General features: G+C 36.9%; 1 protein-coding gene across 4 annotated transcripts in view; it reads left to right on the top strand.

Annotated features, from left to right (window-relative positions):
* DENND1A (DENN domain containing 1A) overlaps window positions 1-27,511 on the top strand; it is a 231,116-nt gene that overhangs the window by 135,474 nt on the left and 68,131 nt on the right. For all 4 annotated transcript variants that reach the window (XM_080402471.1, XM_080402472.1, XM_080402474.1 and 1 more), the window contains exons 12-13: window positions 7,229-7,330; window positions 14,700-14,825. In XM_080402471.1, the coding sequence (XP_080258597.1) occupies window positions 7,229-7,330; window positions 14,700-14,825 (228 nt within the window). The remainder of the gene's footprint in view (window positions 1-7,228; window positions 7,331-14,699; window positions 14,826-27,511) is intronic.

The following is a 27,511-nucleotide window of genomic DNA, read 5'->3' on the forward strand; positions in this document are numbered from 1 at the left end:
GTTCTTGGAGAAGCCAATTTTCATCCGTTTTAGTAACTTGTGAAAAAATCTGTTTAGTACTAAATCCAGTATGGCTTTTGAATAGCCGGAGATTCTGGAACACAGACACACTTTGGCAAAGTACAGTTATTCAAAGTGCCTTATGAAATAAATTAAATAAATAAACCAAACTGTCTTCTCTCCCTTCTCTGCTCTTAAGGATAAATTGAATACTCCCAGATAGAAATACATCTTCCAGCTAACTGTGCTTTTTCCATTGAAAAATAAAATAAAACCACACAGTGGGCTATTGCATCTGTTTGTTGGCAAGTACTGCATAATTTCTCTGTGCCTTGGGCAAAGGAAAGGTGACATTTGTCAAATGAGCTAGACAATTACTAGTTTATCTCTTTGCCTGTTTTTGATGCTGCAGCTACTCTTTTTCCTCATATGTAGGTGTAAAATTGTGTGGTTTATTTGTTAGATTAGCAACCTAGTAGCAACAGCAATTTTTTTCATGATCCAGCAGTTGTGTATTTTTTAAAATGATATATTGATTTTCCATATCACAATAGTTTTATAAATTAAAACTAAAATCTAGGGTAATTATTCAGCTTCATTTTTCTTGAAATGCTGAAATATCAGCAAATAGATCTTTAAAAGTTTTTTGATAATCCACGTGTTCTAGCTTCAGGATAAGGGATTAATTCTCCAGCTTTCCATTCAAGTTAAGACAGGTGGACTTTTTATCTACTGTAGAGCCCTATGGGAGTAATTGCAGTTATATATAGGCTCGTGGTTCTGCCTCAGCAGCTCTGACTGCAGAATTTGTCATTGTTGCGTAAATGTTAGTGGAAGCCTAAACTTGTGCAGGGAAAGCCATGGTATAAAGGGAAACGTGAATTTGGAATGTAGGAAAAAAACAATTTTCTAGCCTTACTGTTGTTTCTGAGGTTTTTTGCTATCCCTGTCTTGGAGTGGGTCTTCTGGAAGAAATATAGTGGAAACGTTAATGATTTTAAACAAAGTACACCCTCTCTCTCACCTCAAAAGATTATTGTCACATCATTTTGTATCTTAAAGTTAGTTTGCAGTTTCCCGTTACATGGGGTCTCTGCAGAAGGAGCAGTTATTTTAATGGAAAATGACAAATTTTTCTTATGATTAAAATATCAAGCATATCCATTGACTGTTAAATCTAATTTGCTGTGACTGAAATGTTCTCCAGTGAGATAAGATAATCTCCTGTTATAGGTCAGAGGGCTCCAACTGATTTATGAGGGAAAATCTCGGTAGAAAATATAGAGCTGTGTTTTGTACTCTTATTTTTCAGCTCTTCTATCATCACCTAGTTAGTCATTCTTTATAAGATTTCCATTTAGCAATCCATAAAGTGACTTCAAAGAAGGCTAAAAGTTTATAAGCTGTTGGATAAGCAAGGCTGGAGCTATCACATGAATAATGGAACATGCTTACGGAACTAATTGAATTCATATTAGACGAAGATAAGTACTGATAAATAATGAGATAGGAAAATGAAACTCTATCAAATGAACACATCCCTTTTGTAATCTTGTTTTATTTTCTACCTGTGTACTGTGTGCTATTTTAGTGTTCAAATTATATTAAATTGACCTTTGCGTTACAAGGGGTGTTGGGCTTAGCTGGCAGCCTTTTACATTTTGTCATAGTAAACGATTGTTTCAGCAACTGTTTCTGTAGGAAAGGTTATTAGTGTGATGGTGCTGATGGAACAGGAATGCCCTTGACCTAGTAGACTACCTATTGGAATTTAGACACATGTGGTTTTTATTATTCATTGGGGATAGTTCTGTTTAGCTGTCAGATACTGAGCTGTGGGCAGGATACTTTCTTGTGCTAGGCTTCCACTCATTGAAGTAACAACGCCCACCATTTTTGTGCTCTATTCAGGGCACAGAACCAACCTTTAAAATTAATGATTAGAAAACTGTTTCTTATGCCTTTTTTTTTTTTTTTTCCTAGTGTTCCAGTCACTCAAGGACTTTTTCTGGGACTTGAGATTTTTCTTTCTTGTGAGAATATCCAGAATGAATTGGTGTGTGAAACTTCACATTGCGTTTGTCAGAATGATTTTTCTAACCTTCTCCCTAAGCATAAAGGATGGTTATACATATCGTAAAACCTACAGGAGCAGGTTTTTGTTTTATTTTAACCTAGTATGAGTAAATACACTTACACATTAGGAAAAGAAGGTTCACTAAAATTCCTGCTCCGTGTGACCTGGCAGCTGATCTCGCGTAATGTTGGTAGTCTCTTCTTTATGCAGACAGATGAACGGAGAGCTGCGTGTTCAGCCCTCTGGACCCCATGTGTGTGTTCTGGAAACACTTCTTGGTGTATTTACCTGGTCTTTCCAAGTAGACGTGAGGGTGCTCCATTTGTGATCCAGTGTGACGGTGCGCCAGTTCGCAGGCACGGAGTCTGGGCTAACAAACTCTGAGAAACAGGTTGCATCAGCTTGGGCTTAGTCCTGGCAGTGCCACGTGGTTTCCCCTCACCGCAGAAGACATCCTGAGAATTGATTGACCATTGGCATCTTCTAGTGGTAGTGTTAATTGTTAATTATATTTTTTGATTGGGTGAGGAGTAATATTTATCTTTTTCTATCCATTTATACTTAGGAAATCACTGCCTTTTCTAGCTATAACTGAAGAAGTATAGCTTTTTTACAGGGTTTAAATGAAGGGGTTATATATATACTTAAATCCAGGTCTTAGAAAATTAAGTGTAATTTAGTCACTCACAAATACTGTAAATATGGCTGTACATGGTTTCAGGAGTACCGATAAAAATGCATTTAAAAATGTGACATTACGTAATTGCCTTTTGTCCAATTATTGGGAAAATGAAAATAATAACTGTGGGGTTCTGGGGACACACACACACACACACACATAGACACACAAACACGTTTGAGGGGTAAGTTTTAAGAAAGACAAACACTGCAGTGCCAAGTAGACTTACCAGGAAGCATAGAGGGTTTTTCTTCTGTGGTACGATAGCGATAACATTAGACCCACACTAGTGATGTTTGTCACTCAGTTGGCAACAGCTGCTTGTGATAAGGATCTTGAGAATCACCTGTACAGGATCAGGGTACTGCACATCAAGGTTGGGAGATGGGCGGAAGAGTGGGAGATGCACAGGAGGGGGCACAGCCCACCTGCTGTGCCCAGATCAAAGGGTGGAGAGGTCAGGGGGCACATCCAGCTTAACCAGATTTGTCTGCTGAATAGCTATTTCAGATTGTAAATCTAAGGGTGATTTCATTAAGTCCTTCTGGCTGCTGTTGGGGCATGAAATAATAAAATTTTATATCCGTTGCCTTTCCTGCTTCTGGCAGCCAGATTGACACATTGTTGTCTGCAGTGTTGTGGTGTTTTTCTTAAGAAAATAAATGGAAACTATTAACTAAGTAGAGACAAGTCATTAAGCAAATGGATTTTAGACTTGTTGTGAATCATACTTACATAATTTCAGATATAACACACAAACTAGCTACTAAGAATATTAGTTTTTATTAAGAGTTTTACCTGTCCAAAAGAATTGGTGGAAGGTATGTTTTCTTTGTTACAACAGAATTTTATAATATGTTGATCACATTTGTATCTGGTTGTGAAACCTCATGATCAACTTGGGTTTGTTTTGTTTTTTTTTTTATACTAATTTAGCCATGAAGTTAGGCAAACCTGTTTTTTTGGGGGGAGGAGGGTGGTGGTGTTAGGTTTTTTTGTGTTATGTTGGGTTTTTCTTTAAATGAACTATTAAATAAAATTGTTCATCTGAAAGAAGTTTAACTTGGGATATTTTTTTTATGGTAGGAAATGCAAAAACTGCCAACCGGACAGCAATAATAAAATTACATTTAGTATGAAGTGGTGTTAGTGTATTGAATATTGCTACTAGCTTGTGATCCGAATGAGACAGGAGCACGTCTTAATACTTCTATTAGAAAATAGTTTCTCAGTGTTTTTGTGAACTTCCACATAAAAAATTTAAATTAACTTCAAGTGTTTGGCTGCTTGTGAGCAGGACAGACGCACTAACTAACTGCTGCTTATTTACTGACCTGGTGTTTAAGGCCCCCTGGAGTTTGTTTGAAAAGTTAAGAGATTTTCACAGTAAAGGTGCCATTTCTAAAATTTAAAGTGCTCTTTTCACCAGGAGATAAGTTCTCTCTGATTAAGTCAGTAATTCTTACTAAGCCATGTTTATAGAGGCCATAAACAATGGGTTCAGCGTGCTTGTTAAACCAGCTTTCCATACCTCTCCACTCTTTTAAAAAGAGACATTTAAAATAAAAGGCAGGTGTAGATGTTAGTTCGATTTGATGGTTTTTAGGTGATTAATTATAGCTACAAGTAATTTGGTAAGGATGGTTAAGAAAGGTTTGAAGTAGTGATACGTGATGCGCATTTTCACTGAATCACCTCTCTTGACTCAGCAAATCTCTAGTCTGTAGTAAAATTAGATAAGGAAACTGTAATGTTCACATTTCCTCTTGCTGTTTGCTTCTCCATTTATTTATATATATATATTTTTAGCAAAATATGAACATCCTGAATATAGTCCATTCTGTTTAACAGGTATCACTTTATTTGTAAAATTTCGGTTAGATATTCAGGTAGTTGTGGAATGCAACTGTATACGGCTTAGTGGCTGTCTCTTAGTATTTTAAGAAAATTAAAACAACACGCAAACTACCTCTGAAAATGGTCTACATGTAGGTGTGATTCATAGAGTCCGCTGGGATTTGATGGGAGAAATGTAGCTGGATGCTGGAAATTTTTTGCTGAAATTCCAACAAGAGAGTAAATACTTTTATTTCCAGGTCAGTTGGGCTAATAGGTACTACGTTTAGTAAAAGAACCATATGATTATTTGACAAAAGCCCTTATAACTATCTAATAATACCTTTATCAAATACTATAGTAAAAGATGATAAACACAGATAAGGATTAAGATGAACTGGTCAGTCTGTGTTTCTCTAGGATGAGCCACAATTGGACCTTTGAAAAATTATATTTTTTTCAAATACATTGCAAGACAGATGCTATAAATCAAGGTAGTCTCAAGTGTTTTATTAAATTTGAGAGTTTGTCTCCAGGGAGATCCACTGTCTTAATACAAATATTGAGAAGTTTTAAAGTAAGGTTGTGCTCTTCGTGGTGTAAAGGTATAGCACAGCAGCGTTTAATATTAGCCTTCCTTTCAGATACAGTTATTTCTGGGCCATGTGTGGAGATGATTATATTGATCAGCATTTACAGTCCTTGCTCCATGAGCATGGTGCTGTACCCCCTGGCAGATACCCACTTGTCACAAGCTTATTCTTTGCTGTAGAACCCCCCAACACTTTGCTGAAGGGAAGGTGCAGATTCATCACCAGTGTTAAAAAACAGCCATTGACAAGCTCAAGCACATGTTTGTTGCTTCTTCGGCAAGAATCAAGAGAAGTTTTTAATTCCTTCTGTCTTGTGCTAGCAGTCGATTTTGACAAGCTTCTGGCTTTGGTTAAGTACGTTGCAAGACCTTTTTGTTAGAGCTTTTTAGACTCCTCTGAGTATAAGTGAGATTTTTAATTTTATGAAACAGGAAGGAGCAAATCAGTTTGTCTGGTGCTTCCGGACTCCTAGAAGGAGCAAGACTCCTGGATTGCTTTAGAGTTTATCAGATGTAGCCAACAGAGTGACCTTTGGTTCCTGAAATGTAGAGGAAAGTACCTGGTTTGTCATGCAGTACTTGAGCTTTTTATATGGAAAGCATTAAATGTAGTATTCTTCCATTTAAGCTAAAGAAATTTCTTATGGAAGACCTAAACATAAATGTCTACAAAGTGCTTTTTATAGTTGTTGGCTTTTTTTTAACGTGCCCCCCCCCCCCCCCCCCCCCCCAAGTACACAGCAGTTTTCTTTATAGATGGAGGGCTGAGCCTTGAAAACCGAAGGTAATTATTTAGATGCCTAAGGCTCAACTTTGCCATTGTTTTAGAGCTTTAGTTCCTTTCTTTTAAAGGAAACAATTCCCCCCACCCCACAAAACCTTAATTAAAAATTGAGTATGTTTTTGTTCATTTCCCTCCTCAGTGACTTGCATTTGGTCCTATGTATAGGTATGTAGATACTTAAACATTTGTTTACAGTGTCACTGGGAAGTTTCTGTAATTGCCATATTCTATAGTTCTGCTCTTTCTGATTTTGATTTTTTCAAAGCTTCATTTGAAGAGGGCTTAAATATTTATAATTAGTCAGTCAAAATAACAATAAAAAAAGGATTAAACTCTCCTGTTAGTGGAAAAAGTGTTAAAATAAATATTTAAATGCTGCTCTGTTTCATATCAGTGATTAATTTACTGTTGTTTAAGCAGGGAAGTAAAGTCTGACAATGTTTAAATTTGATTAGATCACCAACATCTTCAGACACTTAAAGTCAAAGGTACTAAGGATCGTTCTTTTGAGAAATAGGCTATGCTTTTCTTGTGTATGTCCATGCACTGTTACAGATGATGTAAACACTCAAACTAGATTAAAGACACTTCTTTCTCTCAGTTCACGGGAACAGGATAAAAAGTTTAGAGTCGCTGAACATTAAGAGACTGGGATACGGTGGAGCTGTTTTTCTCTTAACTTTTTTTTCCCTCCTTTTTCTTTTTAATTATTTCTTTACTAACCTCTGCTAGTGCCCATTCTACTCAAATACAGTTGTAAATTTTTCTCTGTTGGCGTTCCAAAATTCAGCCTGGAATTTGGAAACCAGTTCCCATCCCTGATTTAGTGCAGCTCTTAACTCCTAGAAAAGCTACTGTTTATTATTGTTTAAATTAATTTCTAAATATAAAAATATATACTTGAAATCTTGACTCTGCTAGAAACTGCTAAATGTGCAAGCAGGATACCAGATCCAGAGAAATATTAGTAGAGGTGCTTGAAATAAATCTTCGCTTGAATAATCATAACTCTGATTTAAAAAATTTTAGTACGCACAATGTTAAGAATGTCTCTCTGCAAATTGAAGGTTAATTTTTCAGCATTATAAAATGTGAATAAATAAATAGTGAACAGAAAAACATGAATGTTGGTTGTTCTTAAAATGCTTGAAGTTTTGTAATGCCATATTATGCCATCACTTGTCTCCTTTATGCGTAAAATTTGACTCTTTGTACTTAGATTTTTTTCCTTTCACTTTTCTTGAATTTGCTTATATTTAGAAAGTAAGAAACATGGCCCTGGAAGATGTAGTGATTCTTAATGTAGATACCAACACACTGGAAACCCCTTTCGATGACCTTCAGAACCTTCCTAACGATGTGGTACGTATTAAATGACTTATGCAACTATTCCATTAGTTAAAAGTGTAAATCCTTTTGACCTGTTTGGTTTGTAACTGAGGTGTCTGGTTGTGTTCCTCTCATTAATATAAGTAAACTGCTTTACCTCAATTCTTTCCTGTTTTGAAGTGTTAAGTAATGTCTCTGAATATTTGCAGACATATTTTCAAGCCTCCTAATGAAAATTAGCTAATGCCCACATAAGCTAGAAATGCTGAAGCAATCCAATTTTGGTTTTGGAATGGTATCATCAAGTTTCAGGTCATCTAAAGAGTTAGTCTTTTACAGGTGAAAAAAGAGAAATTAAAAACATGCAGGTTATGGTATGTCTGAACAAGAAACAAAAATAAAACTTATTTCTTCATGGTATAGTAGTAGTAGTATTTTAAATCATCTTTAGTCATTCTATTAGGAAAAAAATAATCCTGCTTTTGTAGATAACTTTGGTTTCCAAATGAAACGGTATGTTTTTTTTCCTGTGACTTCTTCCAGGTGAGCTTTAATGAACTTTGTGTGTTTTATATCCTGAATTACAATATCAAACGGACTACTTCCTATTCACATCTAGGACTGCTCAGTGTCTATATTTCAGAATTTATTTTTTTTCTAATTCAAACTTTTATTGGTAATTTATTTTTTAATAACTTGATAGACATGTTGTATAAATATTTGATCTTTCCCTTAAATGGGAAAGAATTACATCCAGCTTGCTACTTGCTGCTGTAATCATCTTCACTAAAGAAGCTGAGAGGGAAGAGCAGTAAAGTGAGTAAGAGTGTAAGAAGCTATTTTTAAGTCTGAGGGTGACTGTTTAGGAGGAAATGGCAGGGGAAAATCTGGATTTCTTTTACTAGTTCAAAATATTGTGCTGACAGTTAGATCTATACCTTTTTATGTGTAGTTGAGAAATAAAATTGATATGCAGTGAGCTCAATATGAGCAGGTCTGTTTGAGGAAAAACTCAAGTAATGGTGAATACCCAGTGCCTCCTACTGTGACATCCCATCATTTCTCTGTGATCTGTGGTGTGATCCATTCTGCAAAAACAGTGGGCTCTGGATGAAAGGTCCATCTTGATTGTGAACATTTTGGCTTTAGTCAAGCATTTAGTCTATAAAAGTTACTTCCATGAATTTTTCTGGCTTTATATAGTTTTTCATTTTGATTTCACTCCCGGCATCCAAATCTGCCAGCTGGTCATCGCTCGTGCCATTATCCGCAACCCAGGGAATGACAGACTTGTAAATTTCATGGAATTATGTAAGAAATGTCTGGATACAGTGAGCGCGGGGCCTCAAACATGTATATGATTTGTCAACAATCAAGTATTATATTAGATTTTATGAGACTTCATTAAAGGAGCTGTTGTAGGCACACTGTAGAACATCAGAAGAGACTTCACCAATAAACACAGAACTTCAAGCTTTGGAATGTAATAAATTTTAAGAGACTTCCTTCCTTTCATTATTTACTTTTACTTCACTTTTATAACAGTAGAGAGTTGTGTTTTATTAGTTCAAATTTCTTGATTCAGTTTTCCACAGGTCTATTTAAAAGCTACATTTTATCTTGGAGGATGTTTGGAGCAGAGCAGAGGAAGTGCTGCCAGCAAATTCAATTAACTGGCATGGCTCACAAATAGCGTACATGGTGTATTTTTTTTTTTTCACAACTGCCATATAAATACAGCTGGGATTAATATTTGTCGCAACAAAGCCTTAACTTGAATCATGTTGCGTTGTGTAATTAATGTTTGGGATCAGTGTTTATGTCTTATTTAGCTTTGTTTCATTATTTTAGTTACCTAGATAATGAAGTATTCTCCTCTAGGTCTTTTCCTTGCCTTCAGACTGCTTAATATTTGGCTTTGACCACTAGAGAGCAGCTGCTCTTCTTTGCAAGAATTGAATTTCTGTCAGTTCTTTCATGCATCATGTGTTTGGAACTGTAAGTGGATCAAGTTGTTCATCTCAGCAGGGAGACCCTAAAGCCAATCCATTAGACTTTTTTTTCTTTTTCTTTTTTTTTTAATTTTGCTTTCCTGGGAGGATGGGGAGATTCTGGGACTGCGTTTCCCCCTGGTCTCAGTCTAAACAGATGCATTTATGATCTGAGAAACTAAAAATGTCTTCAGCAGTTTCATGATCATAAATGGCTGTTATGTCAAACTATTCTGCCGGTTTTGCTACTTAATGTGAACAGCGAGCAATTCATGCACTGCTGAATAGACACAAAATTTACTTTGCTAAATTAAATCTATCTATATGAGGAAAAAAACATCTTCTGTGTGATGCATTTACCATCAGGTAGTTAATCCCGTGGTAAGTTTTTAAAGCTGTTTTCCCCCTCTCCTTGAACAGCTTTTTTAATCAAGTAAATGAAGTCCTGTGATTATTTTAGAGCTTCAGGTAGTGAGTTGTGCTTGAGTTTTGTGACAGTAATGTTGCCACCTAAACTGTTGATTCTTGTTAATCTAGAATGAACGGTTCTTTACTCTTCTTTTGGGTCCTTGGACCCAAACTCACACATACACTGAAACTTCTTTCCAGTTAAGATTTGTGTCACAGGAGCTGGATAGTATTGAGACAGTTCCAGCAGGATCAGATTAAGTAATTTCTTTGCCCCTGTTTACCTCAGCAGTACCTGCTAGCAGTCAGGCTGCCTGAACTGATTAGGTCAGGTCCCTGAAAATCAAGGTATATACTACTGCCTTATTGATGAACTATTTGAAATGTGAAAAATTGTCCCTCCTTCACCTTCTGCTTCCGATATGTTGCTGAAAATCTGGCAGCATGAGAATGCCCTGGGAAGTAACTTTCCTTTTAAAATAGTCAATATTAAAAAAAGAGATTTATTAAGGACTGTGATTACAATAAGTGCATCTGCTGCTGACAAGTCTCCTACACCACCGTCTGTGTTGCAAGGAATAGCAAAGAGGGGGTAGTAATTTTTTTTATGCAACCCTTATGGATTTTTCATGTATTTCCAAATAAGTGTCATCTTCTAGTCTTAGTTGTAGTCAGAGCTTCATAGTACAAGGAATAAAGCATAAGCTCGCTCTGTCAACTTGTAGTTTTTATTAAATGAAGCCCTGATGCAATGCAGTGTACTGCGCCAAAGAGATCTTACATATCTGATGGCTGTGAGAATATTGTAAATTTGCACTAGCCTATGAATATCTTAGGCTGTCAGTAATTTAGTTGTGTGTGCTACTGTTGTCCATTCATTAACAAGTTATCACAAGTAGGAAGCCTATGTTACAGTTTTCCACTTAGTGCGAAATTAACTGCTTTTAGGACAGCAAGAAGTACTACACTACAACTCTATAGCAGAGCCATTTTCTTAAAGGTGAATCCATTTTTATTTCTTACACTGTGTTTGCAATAGAATGTTTCTTGCTTTATTCATGTTGACAACTGAAAAGCCTTGGACCTAATTAAAAGAATTTCCACTAGCACCTTTACTGAACCATTTCATTATGCTGCATTGCACAGATTGCATTTTGAAACATGGTGATAGTTTAAGTTGGACCTTTAAACCTGAACTGCCAGAAGTATAAAAATCTTAAAAAACATTCTCAGGGTAGTCTGCATGTATATGTGTCAGTTTGGCTAGAAATAATCTTCATATTGAGTGGTCACAGTCTTTTTTTCTTTCTTTCTTTTTTTAAAGTATTACTGCCTCTTTAGGCAGGAAACAATCATAATTCTGCTTGTATAATCTATTTTGTGTTATGTACTAATTTATTCCAGAGTAAACATGGATTATTCTTTCTTACTTGTTAGTCTCTTTAAATATGTCACTGTTAACATTTTCGTTTAAAAAGCTATGGCATGCATATTGCAGTAATCCTGATGGAAAGAGTAAAAGTGTACATATTACACATGCTACAGTGTTTGATTTAGTCTAAGAAGAGAGCAAATGATATAAAAGCTTAAAGAATTAGCAAAATACCTATCAATATTCTGCTTCTATACCAAATAGGGAAGCTGAAACACCGAAAGGCTGTGACTAGCTTTCTGAACTTTAATTTGTTGTAAAAGGAAGCATAGAGCCTTTTCCTGGTATATAAATGGCAAATTTTTTATCTTCACATGAATATTTAAAGAAAACAACTTAGAAAAATGTTTGAGATGGATTTGGAAGCTACTCAGAGCTATGGACATTTTATTGCACTTTTAAGAACAGTCTTTAAATGGTTTACATAAGTTAATATAGGAAATAAATGTGTATTTCATCCCTACAAGTCCAGACCCTTTCAAACACAGAGAAGTGTGCTGTTTGGGTTTGAAAACCTCATGAAGCTTTTGCGTTTTGAGAATAACAGAGCTCCTTGAGAGACATTATCTCAGTGAATAGGAGTGAGCTTATTTTATAGGCGTGATAGACTAAATGTGTTATAATGTATTATGTTAATATGTGCTTATGGACTCATTAATGCATGGATCATTGGCATAAGCCACAGCATTCAGATTTATAAGCAATGCTGGAGACGCTCTTGCTTATTTCTGTTATACTAAATAACTGTAATGAAATCCTTTCTACAATGGAGTCTGCAGAAAATTTTAAAGGAAATGTCTCTGCAACTGTTTTGGTAAACACAAGTGCAAATATAACATCTAGTATTAAAAGAAGAAAAAGTAGTGCACAGCATGGATTATAAATTTAACACCTATATAGCAGTTGAGGAGTCACTTTCATGGCCTCCCCAGATCCGAGGCTACTGAAGGAGGAAGTGAGGGACATGCTTATAGGAGGGATAAAACTGAAGTGCTCAAGAACAGTTGTTCAGTAAAATCAGCCTGCCATTTGCTACTAAGACAGTCTGGTGGTAAAACCCCAAGGCAGAAAAAAGCTCAACTCATCTGGTAGGATTTTGGAGGTATGAATGAGGCTAGGATAAGCTTTTGTTATGAGCTGAAGGATGGGGGGAATGCATGAAAAGTAATTGGAACACTTGAACCATCACCTTATATTTGTGAGGTACTATTCATACTCTCAGAAACAAAGTTATGTTCACTACAACAGAATTTGCTTACTCTGTAAGTAATATTCCTGTAACGTTTCTGGCATAGTGTGAAGTATATAGAGCTACCCCAGTGGAGGTTTTTCAGAATGGCATTTGAATAAGGGAGACTTGTTAGTTAGTGGTGGAATTATTTCTGTTGAATTCATAATATGGATATTTATGGAGTCATTCATCTTCTTCTGCAAATCAAGATGACTAGGGATTTCCTGGCTTTCCGCTTTCCTTCTGCACTAGTGGCTCCGTCCTGTCTTCTGCGTAAGGTATCTCGTCAAACCCACCTTTTGTACGTGACAGGACCGCATCCTTGAAGAGCGTGAGCTGGATTTCCAGAATCGGTGCCCAGATGGTTGTTCTGTATCGTGTTCTGTGAGATTCTTCTCCAGAAACTTGCCTTGTCCTGGTTCTGTCTGCAACACCAAAAAATTGCTACTGACATAACTATTTGTTAATGATTTAACGTAACCTATAACTGTTGGCGGCACAGGCACAGCAAGCTTGGTATTAATCCTTGAAATGTTTTATCATCTCCTTTCCCAGCTTGCATTTGGAAAAGAAAAATGCTGTCACTAACAATAATACATAGATACATAACCTTGCTTCAGTAGTTACAGAGCTCCAAGCACTAGAAAAGAGACATCAGACTAAGTCACAACCTTCTTGTATGTGTGAGGAATTCTGAAGCTCAGGGAACAGTGATGGGTAGTCCTCTAAAACTTTAGCCCTTGGTGTGCACAGAAAACAAAGAATATTCCGGTAACCTGGATCACGGTAGTTTTAACTGCCTGCATAAAAGTGCATGTAGTTGATATTTGCCAAGTTGTGATAGGGAAGTGTCCCTGTGTAAATGCTGATGAGACCATGAGGGCTGTGTGCCTGGAGCGCAGCTCTGTGAGTCCTGAGGTAATTAAACACCTCCAGAGTGGAAGGGAGAGGAGCTGTCCTGCACACAGGTGGTTTAGATCTCTTGAGAAGGAAGGAAAAAAACCCAAAACCCAACACTTCAGTAGGCAGAATGTCATGGTTAATTTGAGACTTCTTAAAAAAACGGCAGGTTTTCTGGATCGTTTGGGGTGTCAGTGGCGAGGTGCTGGGCGGGGGTTGGCCGCTGCCGTGAGGAGAGGCCCCGCTGCGCGGGGAGCCAGTGTGGGAGGGGCGAAGCACCGCGTGGCAGCGCCGAGAAGTGTGAGGAGGCAGGGCCAGTGGCGGGGGGCTGCTGCACCCGGTGAGGGGACAGGGACGGCGGTGGGGGGCTGCTGTGTCCAGGTGAGGAGACAGGGGCAGAGGCGGCAGCAGGGGGCTCTCGTAAGGAGGTGGGGAGGGGCCCTGGTGAGGGGGCAGGGGCAGCAGCGGGGGCCCTGGTGAGGAGGCACCGGGTGGGGGGCCCTGGTGAGGAGGCACCGGGTGGGGGGCCCTGGTGAGGAGGCAGGGGCAGTGGAGGGGGTCTGCTGCGCCCTGGCCGCGAGCCTCGTTGCTGCTGCCCCATGCCAGAGGTCCGGCAGGCCATGAGCAGGGAGAGGGGAAGCTTGTTTAGTTTCTGCCTGAGTTTCTCACCATCCAATTCTATTTTAATTGGCAATAACTTAAAATTAATTTTCCTAAGCAGAGCCTGTTTTGCTGGTGATGCTAATTGGGAAGTGATCTCCCCGTCTTTAACTCGGCCCACGAGCTTTTTCTTCATGTTTTCTCCCTGAGTCCCGCTGAGGAGGGGGAGTGAGGGAGCGGCTGGATGGGTGTCTGGGAGCCAGCCAAGGGAACCTGCCATATGCATAAATAAAACTCTCATTTTGTTATTTTCCACTAACTCTCTTAAACACAAGGGAATATAGCCTTAAAAGAAAAAAGAATAAAACAAAACCCAACAACTTGTATTTGTGGCAAACAGATTTTTCAGACCTACAGAATTTGTTCTTAGCCTTGGTGGTGATGGGTGGCCTGGTTAGGCAGAACAGTTTCTCTCTTAGTCTGGTGTTTGATTAGCTGAAATTCTTTCATAGATTCTAATCAAGAATGGCACAGAACTTCATGGACTACCTTTAAAAGAGTGCTCGTCAGCATGCTAACAGTGGATTTCAATTAGGAGGGAAGGTTGAAACAAAAGTTTTATTTTCCTATTGGTTTCTGAAAAGAATCCAACCGCATCTTAGAGAAGTAAACCAGCTTGACAAGTAATGCTTTTAGAACTGAAAAATTCAACTCTGAATTCACAATGCTGCTTTGTGTCATAACTGCTGCTGTGGTTAGCACGTTTTTTCATTTCACTGTGCCCCAGTGTGTTAAGCTTTGTTTGTGACAGGAGAGTGATCTAGGCTTCTGTGATTTCAGGTTTCTGCACTGAAGAACAGATTGAAGAAGGTCTCTACAACCACTGGAGACGGTGTTGCAAGAGCATTTCTAAAAGCACAAGCATCTTTCTTTGGGAGCTACAGAAACGCCCTGAAAATTGAACCTGTAAGTAGGAATTTAGTAGGCATAAGATGTAAAACTGCAGTTGTGGTGGGGAAAAAAGCGAACAAGAACTCAAAGTGTAGTGTAACCTACTCTTACTAAGGTCAGCATTGCAGCTCTTTGACTGACTAGTACTGAAAACAGTGTTCCAGTCTCCAAAAAAAGAAAGCAGTGCAACAAGCGTGATCAGTCACACAGGGAGAAAACTTCTTATGGAAAGGTATGAGTGTTGCTTGTTTTGAAGACAGTTAAGTTAGAAGAGAGATGATTAAAAAGTATACATTAATGATTGTAGGAGGATAGTGCAGAGCTGACCATTTTTTCTCACTACAAAACGTGGGTATTCATCGTATTAGTTTTAAAGGTAGTAAAAGATACACTTTTTACACAATATATGCTCGACTGAAAAATGTAAATTTATGGAATCATGGCATTTAAGAACATAATTAGTAAAGAAATTGCGCTTTTACAGAAATATGAAGACTGTCTGGAGTTGTAACTATTGACGATAAATGTTCTGTTAGGGAAATTCAATCTCTTGCTTCTGGTTCAGAGCTAATATCTTATTTAGCAATGATTAAGTGCCATCTGAGTGGGGGAAGGATTTTTCTGTACTTGATCTTGGGTTTATTACTTCTAGTGAGGCATCTGTTCCTGGCTTACTGCAAGTCGCTTCACCGACTTCAATACAAATCAGTCCAGCCAAATCTATGTATTTCCACATGTTTTGTGACACTCCGGTTTTGCTACCTTGTACTTAGGGGGTTCCTTTTAACTGTCTATCATCAAAATGTACATACTTTAGAGACAAGTTAAACAGGGTGAGTAACGTTCGTGAGAGATGTCCCAGAAATACGGGGGATGAAAACTACTAACTGCAGAGTGATCTACAAAATATTCCCAAAATATTCTATGTTCACTGTTTCTGAAGCAGGGGAAACTAACACATGTGCAGGTCAAAATGCAGTGGTAAATCTCAGTGTACTGTTCATGGGCTCATTTGAACTACTGTTGTTTAGACCTACAGCTGCTTAACAAGAAGATCTCTGTAGAGGAAAAAACATACTTTGGTCTCTCATCCACCTTCTCTTACCTGCAAGCATTTGGAGGCAGAAATGAAAATTGGTGGTAGCAATGGAGAGCTTGAATACCACTGGGAGGTGCTAAGATGAGTTTGGAGTGTAAGTGGGGAGGCTAAGTGAGCAGAGTGAGAATGAAGGCTTGCTGGTTGAGAAAGGGTGTTGTATTTGGAATTGTCCTGCTCCGTGAAGATTAATGGAGAGATCTGGCATGCAGACAAGTAATAAATCTAATTTTAATCATGATATTAAAGGAGAAGACCAGAAGCTGGAGTGCAGGTGTAGTGTTACTTGAGGTTGAGGATGTTTCAGTAAATAAAGTTTCTTCACTACTAGTTTGTCTTGTTATTTTTAGAGCCAGAAGGAAAAAAGAGCTCAGTATGAATTTTAAACAGTCCAGTTATCACCATCAACTAAGCATCATTCCTACAATTCATATTCAGGGTTCAGAAATTACTTTTGAAGTCACCCTGAGTCCTTCCACATCTTGCTGGGGAAATCCATGTGTTGCATGTGTGGAAAAAATAAATTGTATAGACTGGTTCATGTATGTCTGGGTATAACTATTGGGCTTTTAAGGCATGTAAGGTGAAATAATGGGAGGTATTTAAAATGTTGTCCATATAAATAACAAAAATGAAACCAGCAGGACACCCTGGCTGTAAGCCTCCTTTATCCGTGTTGGGTAGACACTGGCTTCCCTTCATCCATGCAGGCTTCCTTGTTCTCTGATGCTCCTCCCAGTAGTTGCCAGGCAACTCTGGGAATATTGGTGTATGCTTTGCCTGGATGTGTGTGTAAGATTAACTAGTTAAGGGATTTATGAAGAAAAATAAAAAAATTAAATTGCTTTTCTGGAAATACCATCTGGTATTTTGAAGGCTGAATGTTAAAGATGAACATTCAAAATCAGTTGACAATGGCACACCCATAGAAAATGCAACTTCGATGGACAGCTAACCTAAGGAAGTAGAAGAAATTGTTTGTTTGCTTATCATTCCGTCGAAGAAAACTTCTAAATGTAATTGCACAAATATGTCATAAAACCCAGTTTTAATCATCAGGACATGGAAGTTTTCAGGACTTTCTTTTCCAAATCCTTCTATAAATTAAAAATTTGATTTCTGATTATACATTTCAATGTTAAGATTTAGATAAAGAAAATTTGCAAGTGTGTCATGTGCTGAACGTGTCAGTCAAATGACCTGCATTCTGTTTCCAGTTTTGCTATAGACATCCTGTGAGGTATTGGGCACATCATACAACTACTTTATACTTCATTTCTGTTTTAGAACATGCCAACAGTAAATGCAGTTAAATCCTATTACTGTTTGGAACATTGCACTTAAAAATTAGTTCAAAATCCTTTGAAAACCTGGTCTCAAGAAGATGCAGCGAAACTCCCAATAGTGCATTATGAGTAAAACAATTAGGACATGTACTTGCTAAGTTCACAAAAGAAAATGGGATTGTAATTTAATAACAAAGTATCGTAACTGGCAATTAGTAAGGCAACTTGCAATTTAAAGCCCTGTGTTTCTCTGTTGTGCTGTACTTCAAATGCTGCACTTGAAATAGGTTTCTGTACTCTCACATAATTCCATCTTTTGCACAGCAATTAAGTTCATTATTATTTCCCGTCAGCTGATTTAGCTCAGTGTGCTGAGTTTGTAGATTATATACTAACAGGTGGGCAAAGTGATCATGATACACATCTTCTCATATAAATATGGCATGACGGGAGTTTCTTATTGAATGGTAGAAGAACATTAAAGTGTATGCAGCAACTCTTTGATTATTTTCCATTGATGTATCAGAATCCACAAAGACCACAGTGGCTGTCATAACTTGCTTTAAAAATTTTATGTCCATTTGGAGAAAATTATTCTGAAACTGTTACTGGTGTAACAGTTGCAGATAAAGTAATTTTTATGTCTGAGACAAATAGAAAAGCAAATTGAAGAAATAGCTTCTAGGAAAAGAATGTATTTTCAAATACCTCCATTGTGGGTTTTTTCTTTTACCACCTTCATGTATTGTAAATATTGGGCATAAGCAATACCAAACATGATGTGCTGCTTTGCATTCCATGTCCCATAAGTCAAGAAATCTGTTTATTTTAAACCACTGATAATTAGGAAATAAATTCATAGAAGCAGCAGCTTTACCTGCTTTCTTAATTTTTGTCGAGTAAGACAATTTAATTACACAGACCATCTCATCTGGTATGAATTGACTTTTCGGGATAAATGATATGAAGCTATGTTTTATTATTCTTTGTATGCCCAGAATATGTCATAGGGCAGACTTTAAATTCACATTATACTTAAGCATCGTAAGAGATTTTATTCTGTTCAGAAGCTTTTACTCTAAAAGATACAAGGTTATGTGATGTATATACTAACCAGTACACCAGCAATGAATGGGTTACTGTTGCTATAAACTTTGAGACCTTCAGTAACTAGAACTATGAAAAAACATATCCAGATAATACAGTTTTCAAGTCTAATCATAAGATTTATGTAACAAATTAACTGATCCAGCTATGTTTCCTACTGTGTATATGTGTTTTCTGTATTTCCGTTGAGCCACATTTAAAGTATGGAAGAATATCTGTTACATGGGATGTACTTCGAGTCTCCACAAACCTCTGATGCTATTAATTACAGTACAACACATTAGAAGCAGTGTGTTTATTTGGCTGTATTGAGGCAGATTGTTACCTTTACGAACATTACTTACATTTCTAACAGTGACACCAATATGAGCACTTTGTTCACTGGAATGACTTTTTAAAATTCCTGATGATTTTATTTTTCTGTTTACAGAGGGAATGTTTTTATCTTCTAAATATTTAATTCGCAAAAGTAGGTCATCTTCAACAGAAATAGCTGTATAATTACTGTGTGTGTGTGAAGGTGGTTCGTAGTATTTAATAGTTGTGTGTATTGGTAAGTGAGAGAGGAAATGAGACTCGAATTTTCTGCATCGAAGATGTTGGCTGTGTACTTTCTTCTGCTGACACCTAGTGGTTAAGAAACATTTAATTGATTTGCTTTCACAATCTTTGTTAAGAAACAAACATCCCAACACCTGTGAATGAACTTAAGCTTATGGTGTAGGTTGACCGAAAGCAGTAGGGTGTAGGGTAGGATACAGTATGATGTATTGGGTTTGGGTTGTGATGCTAGCACAGCTAGCCTGAGCCTCAGGGGTGCTTTTTCACCTAGCCTGGGTATGATAGTTTAACAGTGGGCTCCGAGTTTGAGGTACCATCTTCTCAAATGACCAGTTTTCTGTCTGTTCTCTGGATACGTGGTTGCTCCAGTGAGCTTTGCAAAGGGAGTTCTGTATGCTTAATACATTTTCGAGCTTGCCAGATTCGAAAAGCTTATTTACTTGTACTTAGCTTTAAAATCTGTTTATTCTAAACAGTACTTCTATTTCCTTGTCTTGGTTCCTTTTGTCTGTGTTTCATTGCTATAAATACACTGAAAGATAAAAATTTCTGTGCTTATTTTTCTTTTGCAGTGCTGCTACTTTCTGTATGGATTATTATTAACATTCATAACCCAAATATCAGTCTTTCAAGTGTTCTTGCTGGTAGTTTTCTCTTAAACTTTGCTGTTTTGCATTGCTAAGTCTTACATGCAAACACTGTAAAATTTGGCATCTTTCACAATGCAGTATACATGGTATACTGAGGTGAATGGTATATGTTAATGCAATGTGAGCTAAAGTAGCCTGTTTTATTTCTGACACACCACTGGAGACACATGTCTATGCATGAGAGACTGGTGTTTGTTTGGTTTTGAATTGAGGCATCCTGGATTGTTTTTAAAAGGGCATTTTAGTTGTTACAAATTTATTAATCTAGTGATTAGGGTGATGAACTCTGCGTTCCTTGTAAAATGGTTTCTTGTGTGTATTGTCGTATTACCTAAATCCACACTTTTCCCTTGTTTATAATATCCGTGTCAACCTGGTTTTGGTGGATTGTGAATATACTTGATATTCTAATTTCCATGTTTTATACTGGATTTATACAGTCGCAACGCCTGTAATTATTTCCAGTATGTGCAGGTCTGTGGCAACAATGTCTCTGATTTGTGCCAATGTCTCTGACGAGATGAAACAATTAATACAGTTGCATTACTTGCGGCAAGAAATATATTCCTTAATTTGGCTCGTCTTCTTGACGTCTGCCCAGCAAAACTTAGCATTGCTGTTCTCTCCTTGAAGAGGCCCTTCTCTCCGTGAATGAATTGCAATGAAGTAATAACAGTAATGTGATCCCTGTCCAGTGCGAAGGGGGTATTGCTGGTTACTTGTTAAGTGTCAAATTTTGCACTGTTTCTAAACAAAATAAGTCTCAAAATAGTGTGGGGGGAAGAGGGCAAAGGTAGCTGTGACGGTATTAAAAGTGTTGCTAAACTGTTTGGACAATTTGAAATCAATGTTAAAATGAAGAAATACAGGAAAATATGACTTTTATTTTTAACATCTTATTATTGATTAATACTTTATTGAGGTATTTTAATTTTTTTAATTGACTATTTTTTTTCCATCCCAGAAAGGCAAGGCCAGTAACTTTCACTGTTTGCAGATTCCTTAAAAATAGTGGTGTTCTGTTTTGCGATGTTTCTCACAAGAATGGAACGGTCTACCCCCATCTCAAGCTGAGGAAATACATTGTTATAGTTTCAAACATCCACTGTTTTTCAATTACATTTAAAACATATGGAATGGTAGTTGGGAGCTTACTGAATGCTTAAGATGCTAATAAGGAAGCATAATGATTTTAAGTAACTACTGGTACTGCAGTGGTTCTGATAGTGGATGGTACTTTTATTAAACTGTTGGATTATGTACCACTATCATATTGTAAAAATTTTCACATAACTTCAGATTGAACTAGGACCATAAAGAGTTATTGGTACTAACTTAAATTTGTTTGGAATTACTGCTAATAAGTGGATCTCTTCAATGAAGTCTCAATTAATTTCTTTTAAGGCTTCATAGTTATTCAGTCTTATTCAGGTTTATTCACCTGAGCAAACATTAGTTGTATAACTAGATAAATTCTGAATAACTTTAATAGTTCTGAATTGATTTGGTTTAAGTTTAACCTAAATATTCTTTAGATGTATCCACTTAAGAGTAAACAGAATATCTCAGGGGCAGAGCCAATGCACTTTCCTATTTCCACACTTTTTATGCACTTTGATTAGTGAAGTTACTTGCTAATCTGTGGACAGCAATGTGTTTAAGACATTACAAAATGTTGTCTAATCTTAATATGAAACTACTTATTGAAACTCATATATGTATTATATATTCCAGTTTTCAAACTGCTTTAGCTGAACTACACTGGATGTATGTATATATGGCTTTATGTATACATTGCTGCTTTAGTTCTTGTTCTGTCAAAGTCTGATAATTTATTTTTGGATTTTAAATAGAGAAGGCAATGTACTACTGATTTTCAGAATTGTAACTTGGATACAAATTTTCTCTTGATATGATGCAATTTAAGCAATGATCAGAAAAGTCATTATGAATAGGAGAAAATAAAAAGTTAACTTTGCTTTTTCAACATAACATTCAATTCAACTTAAGGAAATAATGTGATAAGCCTTTTCAGTTTGTGGTTTTGTCATAGTTCTGGAGCCATATAGGGATATCTGGGGAAGTGTACGACTTTACACTTTCATAAGGGGTATACAATTAAGAAAAGGTGCCTCCTTTATTGTATTTCCAACTTTTTTTTTTCCTTGAAAAAAAATGAAAAGCTTTCCTGCCTTCACACAAAAGTGTGAAGACATTTCTGGAGAATTGTTTTATCCTATTGTTTTCTTTTGGCAGTTTCTATTATCAGTTCTCATAAAGATAGCACTGGTTTGATTATCCATGTTGCAGCCGTGTGTATGCTGCTGTGCATCCATACCTCCTGGAAATGCTGGTGTTGAGCACTGCGCTCCCTTCAGGGTTAGCTGGCCATCGAGTCCTTCGGTGTCTGCAGGAGACGTAGCCTACCTGATCCCACTTAAATCAAGTGCCAACTGCAGTACTCAGTCTGTAAGGAGAAGCACGACGATGCTCTCCAGTTCTTTTTGCCGACATTGTATTGATGTAAAGATCTTGCAAAACAATGTACTTAAGATGTGTTGCTGCTTTTTATATATTGTTAATAGGTATTGGTTTTAATTCCATCCCTTTTTTGAATTTCTTCCTCAGAAACTGGGCCACTGTATTGTCAATATCATGGCATGCTGCTGAAATGCTGCACAACTGAACTCTAGAAACTTTAATGTTTCTGAGTAAATTTATTCTGACTTTTAAGCTTGGGACATGGGATCACTTTCAAATGAGACTTAAAAATTCCTCAAAATTTCTTAGATGAGATGCAACTTAGCAGTTAAAAGCCATTTTTTAAAGTCATGCACCGGCATTCTGGACAGGAGGCAGCTTGACAAGCATCCATTAAACATTAATGTTGTAATTTCCTGGATTTGTTGTAACCTCTTACTAGAGAATCTGCCTTAACAGCTGTTAAAATTCCTGGTATTGATACAGTGGTGCAGCCACTGAACTGCTAGCTTAGTCTTCTGCAAAAATGAGTATTTTTTTCAGAAATCCACTTGCACAGTGGCATTTTCTTACTATCCCAGGATATTATGTTTAACATTTCATCAGTCTTGGTGGAGTTGTTCTTCATATGTGCTCTGAATGGGTTCTTATTATCCAGGGTACTGTAGCTAACTATAATGAGCTGAAATATTGACGTTGCTCTGGCATCGTATATTTGCTGGCCAAGAACTGTGTGCACTTCATAAAGAGAGCTGTTGCTCTTTACCTCTGTTTAAATTCATGGCTAAGGAAGGTAGAGTCGAGATTAGTCCCATAGATACTTAGATCTCCTACAACAGTGGGAGTTTCAAAGTGTTTTAAGAGGATGGTTTACATACCCATTTTAGGTTTTTACACCGCTAAGGATTATTCCTTTACAGATTTGTCAGTAATACCAGTAATACAAATTGATGCATTTCTCAGGAAGATATTAAAGCAGCAGTGTGATGGTGCAACATAAGGCCACTGAATTAATTACTGTATATCAATCTTTTTGCCCAGACTAATGCTGTAAAATCCTTCAACAATTCCAGATCCATGCAATCTGAGTGGGACAGAAGTCAGAAAAGTAGATGATGTGTGGTGCAGAGTAAAAAAGCAAATGCCAGATGAGTCCAAAAACAAATTTTGTTGGCATATGTGTGAAGTTACATAAAAAAGTGCATGTTACATGCTGGTGCATAATCATTTTGAAAAGGCTTTGTAGCATTCAGTGCTTTATCTACTATGAAGTATGATTGTTGCCATGGTGAATTATTTTTGTAAGTTATTCAGTGGAAGAGTAAATAGTTGTTTCCAACTCCCAGTAATTGCCATATTCCAGTTGCTTCCTCTACACAGCCATCTTTTGCATTGCTTTTTTTTTCCCCTCTGCATGTGTATTTTAAAAGTATAGATTGTGTACAGAGTAGATCCTTCCCTTTCAGCAGAGTTGTCTTGGCAGGTTGGGGTTTTGGAGTGTTTGTCCATATATAGAAAAAATGAAGATAAAAGATCACTAATTCTTACCTTACATGTGTACACACTTGTTAAAAACAAACAAACAAACAAAAAACCACCAAAAACCAAAACCAAAACAAAACCTGCAAACTGTAGTGGAAACAATGAGCAGAAGCTTATAAAATAAAGCTTTTTGTTTTACTTGTGATTTTGTTGTGCTCCTTTTAAAGTTAGTGCTTATGTGTATTTAACAGGAATTTTCTCCCACCCATCTTTACTTTTTTCTTGTTCACGTGCTTTTAACTTACAAATACATTCCTGAATAGACAGTCTAGTAGTACCTAAATGATGATAATTTCTAAATCTCATCCTGATGACTTTACTAACAGATATGAGTAGACAGTGACACTGTGTAAAACCCGTTGTTTGTGTGATTAAAGTGGAGATAAATTGGATTTCTGTATGTTCTGGAACTGAAACATAAGCCTTTTTATTTTCCTAATATGAAAATTCTGTGTTTTGTGATGTCTTGAAGACCCTAGTTTTCAACAATCTCACTTAGAAGCTACCTGTAACTTTTGCTGTGTTTTACCATTTATGGAAAGTGTTCTAGAAGAAATACTACCCAGACTTTAAAATCACAGACTGAAAAACATCTACTGGGGAAAGACAGTTTTGTTGTTTTATTTTCTGTGTGGTTTTTGTTTTCATTTCAGTCCTGTAGCTGTGTTTTGTTTCTGAGCATTACTGTTGCTATAGACATTTTAGCTTTTGCTGGTGTAAACCTTAAAAATGGTTCTTTTTCTAACAAGCATTTACTGTTCTTCAAAACACATTTAATGTTCTACATCTACATCTGTTGAGATATCTGCATATGTAAATGGAACTGAAAAGACATTCTCTTTAATCTCTTATAGCAGTGTTACAGTGCTGTTATGCAATAAATAGAATTGTTTTATAATTTCCAAATTATAAGATACTCCATTGTGTGATGCTGTATGCCAGCCTTGAGGGAGTGGAACTAAGATTCTGAAGGGCAGGTTTGAGAAAGTTACCATAACCTTTTGCTGAATATGGCATTTCTGCCATAAAAGATGCAGTCAATCTTTCCTGTCCACCGTATATGTTAAAGTAAAACAAACAAACAAAACACCACACACCAGTAAAATCAAAAAAACCCCAAAACCCAGCATGGGAATGGTTTTGTACTTCAGTCTAGAATCCCCAAGTAAGGGATTGTGTGCTCTGCATCTTGTAGTACACCAACAGCAATAATAGATGAAACATTAAGTGCCTTTGAATGTAGTTTTCAGATTGCTGATGTTCACAGGACTGCTTTTGAGACTTAATGTTTACCTGTTTCATGCTCACATTTAAGCTTTTGTGGTATCTTAGTTTGTTGGAACCTGTGAGCAAGTTGAAGAGAAGTATCTTGTGTTTCATTCTGTATGTAACTTTGCAGCCTCCATAGAAATTATATGTTCAGCCATCAGACTGGCTAGGGTCACTCTCTGTGTCTTCTGTGTTGCTGCAGAAATAAAAGTAGCTTTGTTCAAAAGCCTCTAAATCTTCCTGTTACCAGGGAAGGTTGTACAGTGAGGAGCAGCTCCGTGATACTTAAGCTTTACTGTTGAAGGATTTGTACACGCAACTGATAAATTACTTGCCTGTGCCTTTCGCACCTGATTCTCTGTTTTTTGTGGTATTTTATCCACTTGGTTTTGTTTCTTCTCAAAAGCCTTTGTGTATTTTGGACTGACTTTTGCCTGTGTGTTTACTGTATTTTCTCATGATACTTATAATTGAGAGTGCACAGTCTCAGCAAGCAATGAAGCAATGTGCAAATGCTGCCATGCAGGAAAAGTTGAAGATATAACTAATGAAGTGCAGGGGACTTAGAGTAGAGCAATGAAGCAAGTAAACAAACACCAAGCATAAAAATAAAATAACTGGGGAGTTTGGCTTCTGTGTAAGGCACTCAGTAACTGTGTGGGTTTAAAATGAACCTGTTAATAAGTTGCGTTTGATGTGAGGAAAAAATAAAAAACAAAACTAAACACCTGGAACCACCACCACACCCAAAACCAAAAAATCAAACCAAACCAAACAAAAAACCCCAAACCACTTACCCCCCCCCCCCCCCCCCCAAAAAAAAAAAAAAAAAAAAGACTTTTTCAGGCAGGCAGGCAAAGTGACATTTACATTCTCACTAGGATAAGCAGTTGTAGAATTGAAGAGAAAGTATTACTTTACTTGAAAGAAGATGGTAGAAGAGATTTTGATATTTGCATTTGTAAAGTAGGCTTCAGTAGCAAGCAAATTTGATGAAATAATGATAAAAATTAGACTATTGGATCAGGTTAGGAACAAACCAACAGAGCTTTGTAATAGAAAAGTCATGCCACTCTGGTCTTTTACAGTGTAAATTATAGATTGTGTATGAAATGGAGCATACAATTTGTGCTCTTACAGGACAGAAAGAATAAAGTGAAAGGCAGTAAATCAAAATTATTTGTAATGATTTGCATAGATAGGTGATAGAGCTCATACAGTAAAAGCCTAAAATGATACAGGGTTAAAGACAGAATGAGACATTTGTATGCATGACATAACTGACAGTTCAGTTTGATTGCTTTCCATGGCAGACAGCATAGGAGACCTGCTATCATTCCAAATTGTACTTCTCTTCAGAATCCCATTGAGATGTTCTGGTACTGCCCTGGGGCTTAGCAAAATCACATGTGAAGAGCTTCAGTAGTGTGCTTGCTGTCATCTTGCTTCTTCAGTCCTGGGGAGGGACAGGGGTACTGCTTGCCTGGGTATTCGTGTTGGACTTGTTCTTTGTTCTAGGTTTCTGTAAAGGTAAAATAAGGAATGGGGGACTGAGCCCCTTTTCTGATTTGGCTCTTGTATATCATCAGAGAATTGGGCAACTGTTGGTCACAGATATGTTGATTTTGGTATAGGCAGAGCATTAGTGAAAGGTAACTTCTGGCTCATGACCAAAATGCTATGTAGTCAAAAATTAATCTAACACTGAAGACCACTTTTTTCTTTTTTCTTCTGTTTTGGGGGGCGCAAAAATGTAAATTCTGCAGAGGGCTGATAACTCTGTTCTTTAAAACACACACTTCTTCAGTCTGGTAAGACATCAAATGAAAGCATTCTGTCTTTTCTTATCCGTTTCTAATTTAATTTGTTGTTTTCTGTTCCTTTCATTCAATGCGTAGCAGCTTTTGGCAATGACAGATATTCTATTGTGACTGAAATATGCATTTTGTAAGTCATAACTTTACTTGGTATTTAAATAAACTGCGTATGTACAGTGTGCAAGATTTATGCAGAACACAGCTGGAGGTATTCTGCTCAGAATTCCTATGGTTTAAAATGTCTCTTTCAAGTTTGAAAATGTGTTGTGAAGTAGATACCGTTATGATAATTGGAAGTTCAGCTTCTGGGTCTTGCTCTATTATTTTTTTTAAATACAATTAACACATCACACACACTTCACCTGGTCTCTCCTCATTTACCTCTGACACTTCCTTGATATTTATTTAGACACATGTGGTGTCTTTGCTTTGAACTCAATAGTTGGTATATTCACTGGATATTTTTTTAATAAAAGTATTTTTCATTTAGAGATACAAAATTAGTTTCCAATGTTAGAGAAAAGTATACATATTTATGTCAATTTAAGTCTTGTACTTATTTGCTAGATGATCAGGACATTAACTGTATAAAGATTGTGGAGAAAACTGTGATCACTCTCAAATCAAAATACCTGCTGAAAAGTTGCAGAAACACTTCATTTTATTATAGTTCTCATGAGGGAACAGTACAGAGAAGATATGCAAAAAGTCATCAAGAGAAAAAATTTAAAAGCAATATATTTAATTTTGAATTTGTTGTATTTTGTTTAAGGCAGCAAACACGTGAAACACAGGACTCTGTTTTGTTGGAATTAAGCTTTATTCTTTCAGATTCGGCAGCAATGCTTTTATTTCTAAAAATAAGAGAAAGGCAATGTTTGTTTTAACAACA

Source organism: Falco punctatus (genome assembly GCF_963210335.1).
Source record: "Falco punctatus genome assembly, chromosome: 9".
Lineage (NCBI taxonomy): Eukaryota > Metazoa > Chordata > Aves > Falconiformes > Falconidae > Falco > Falco punctatus.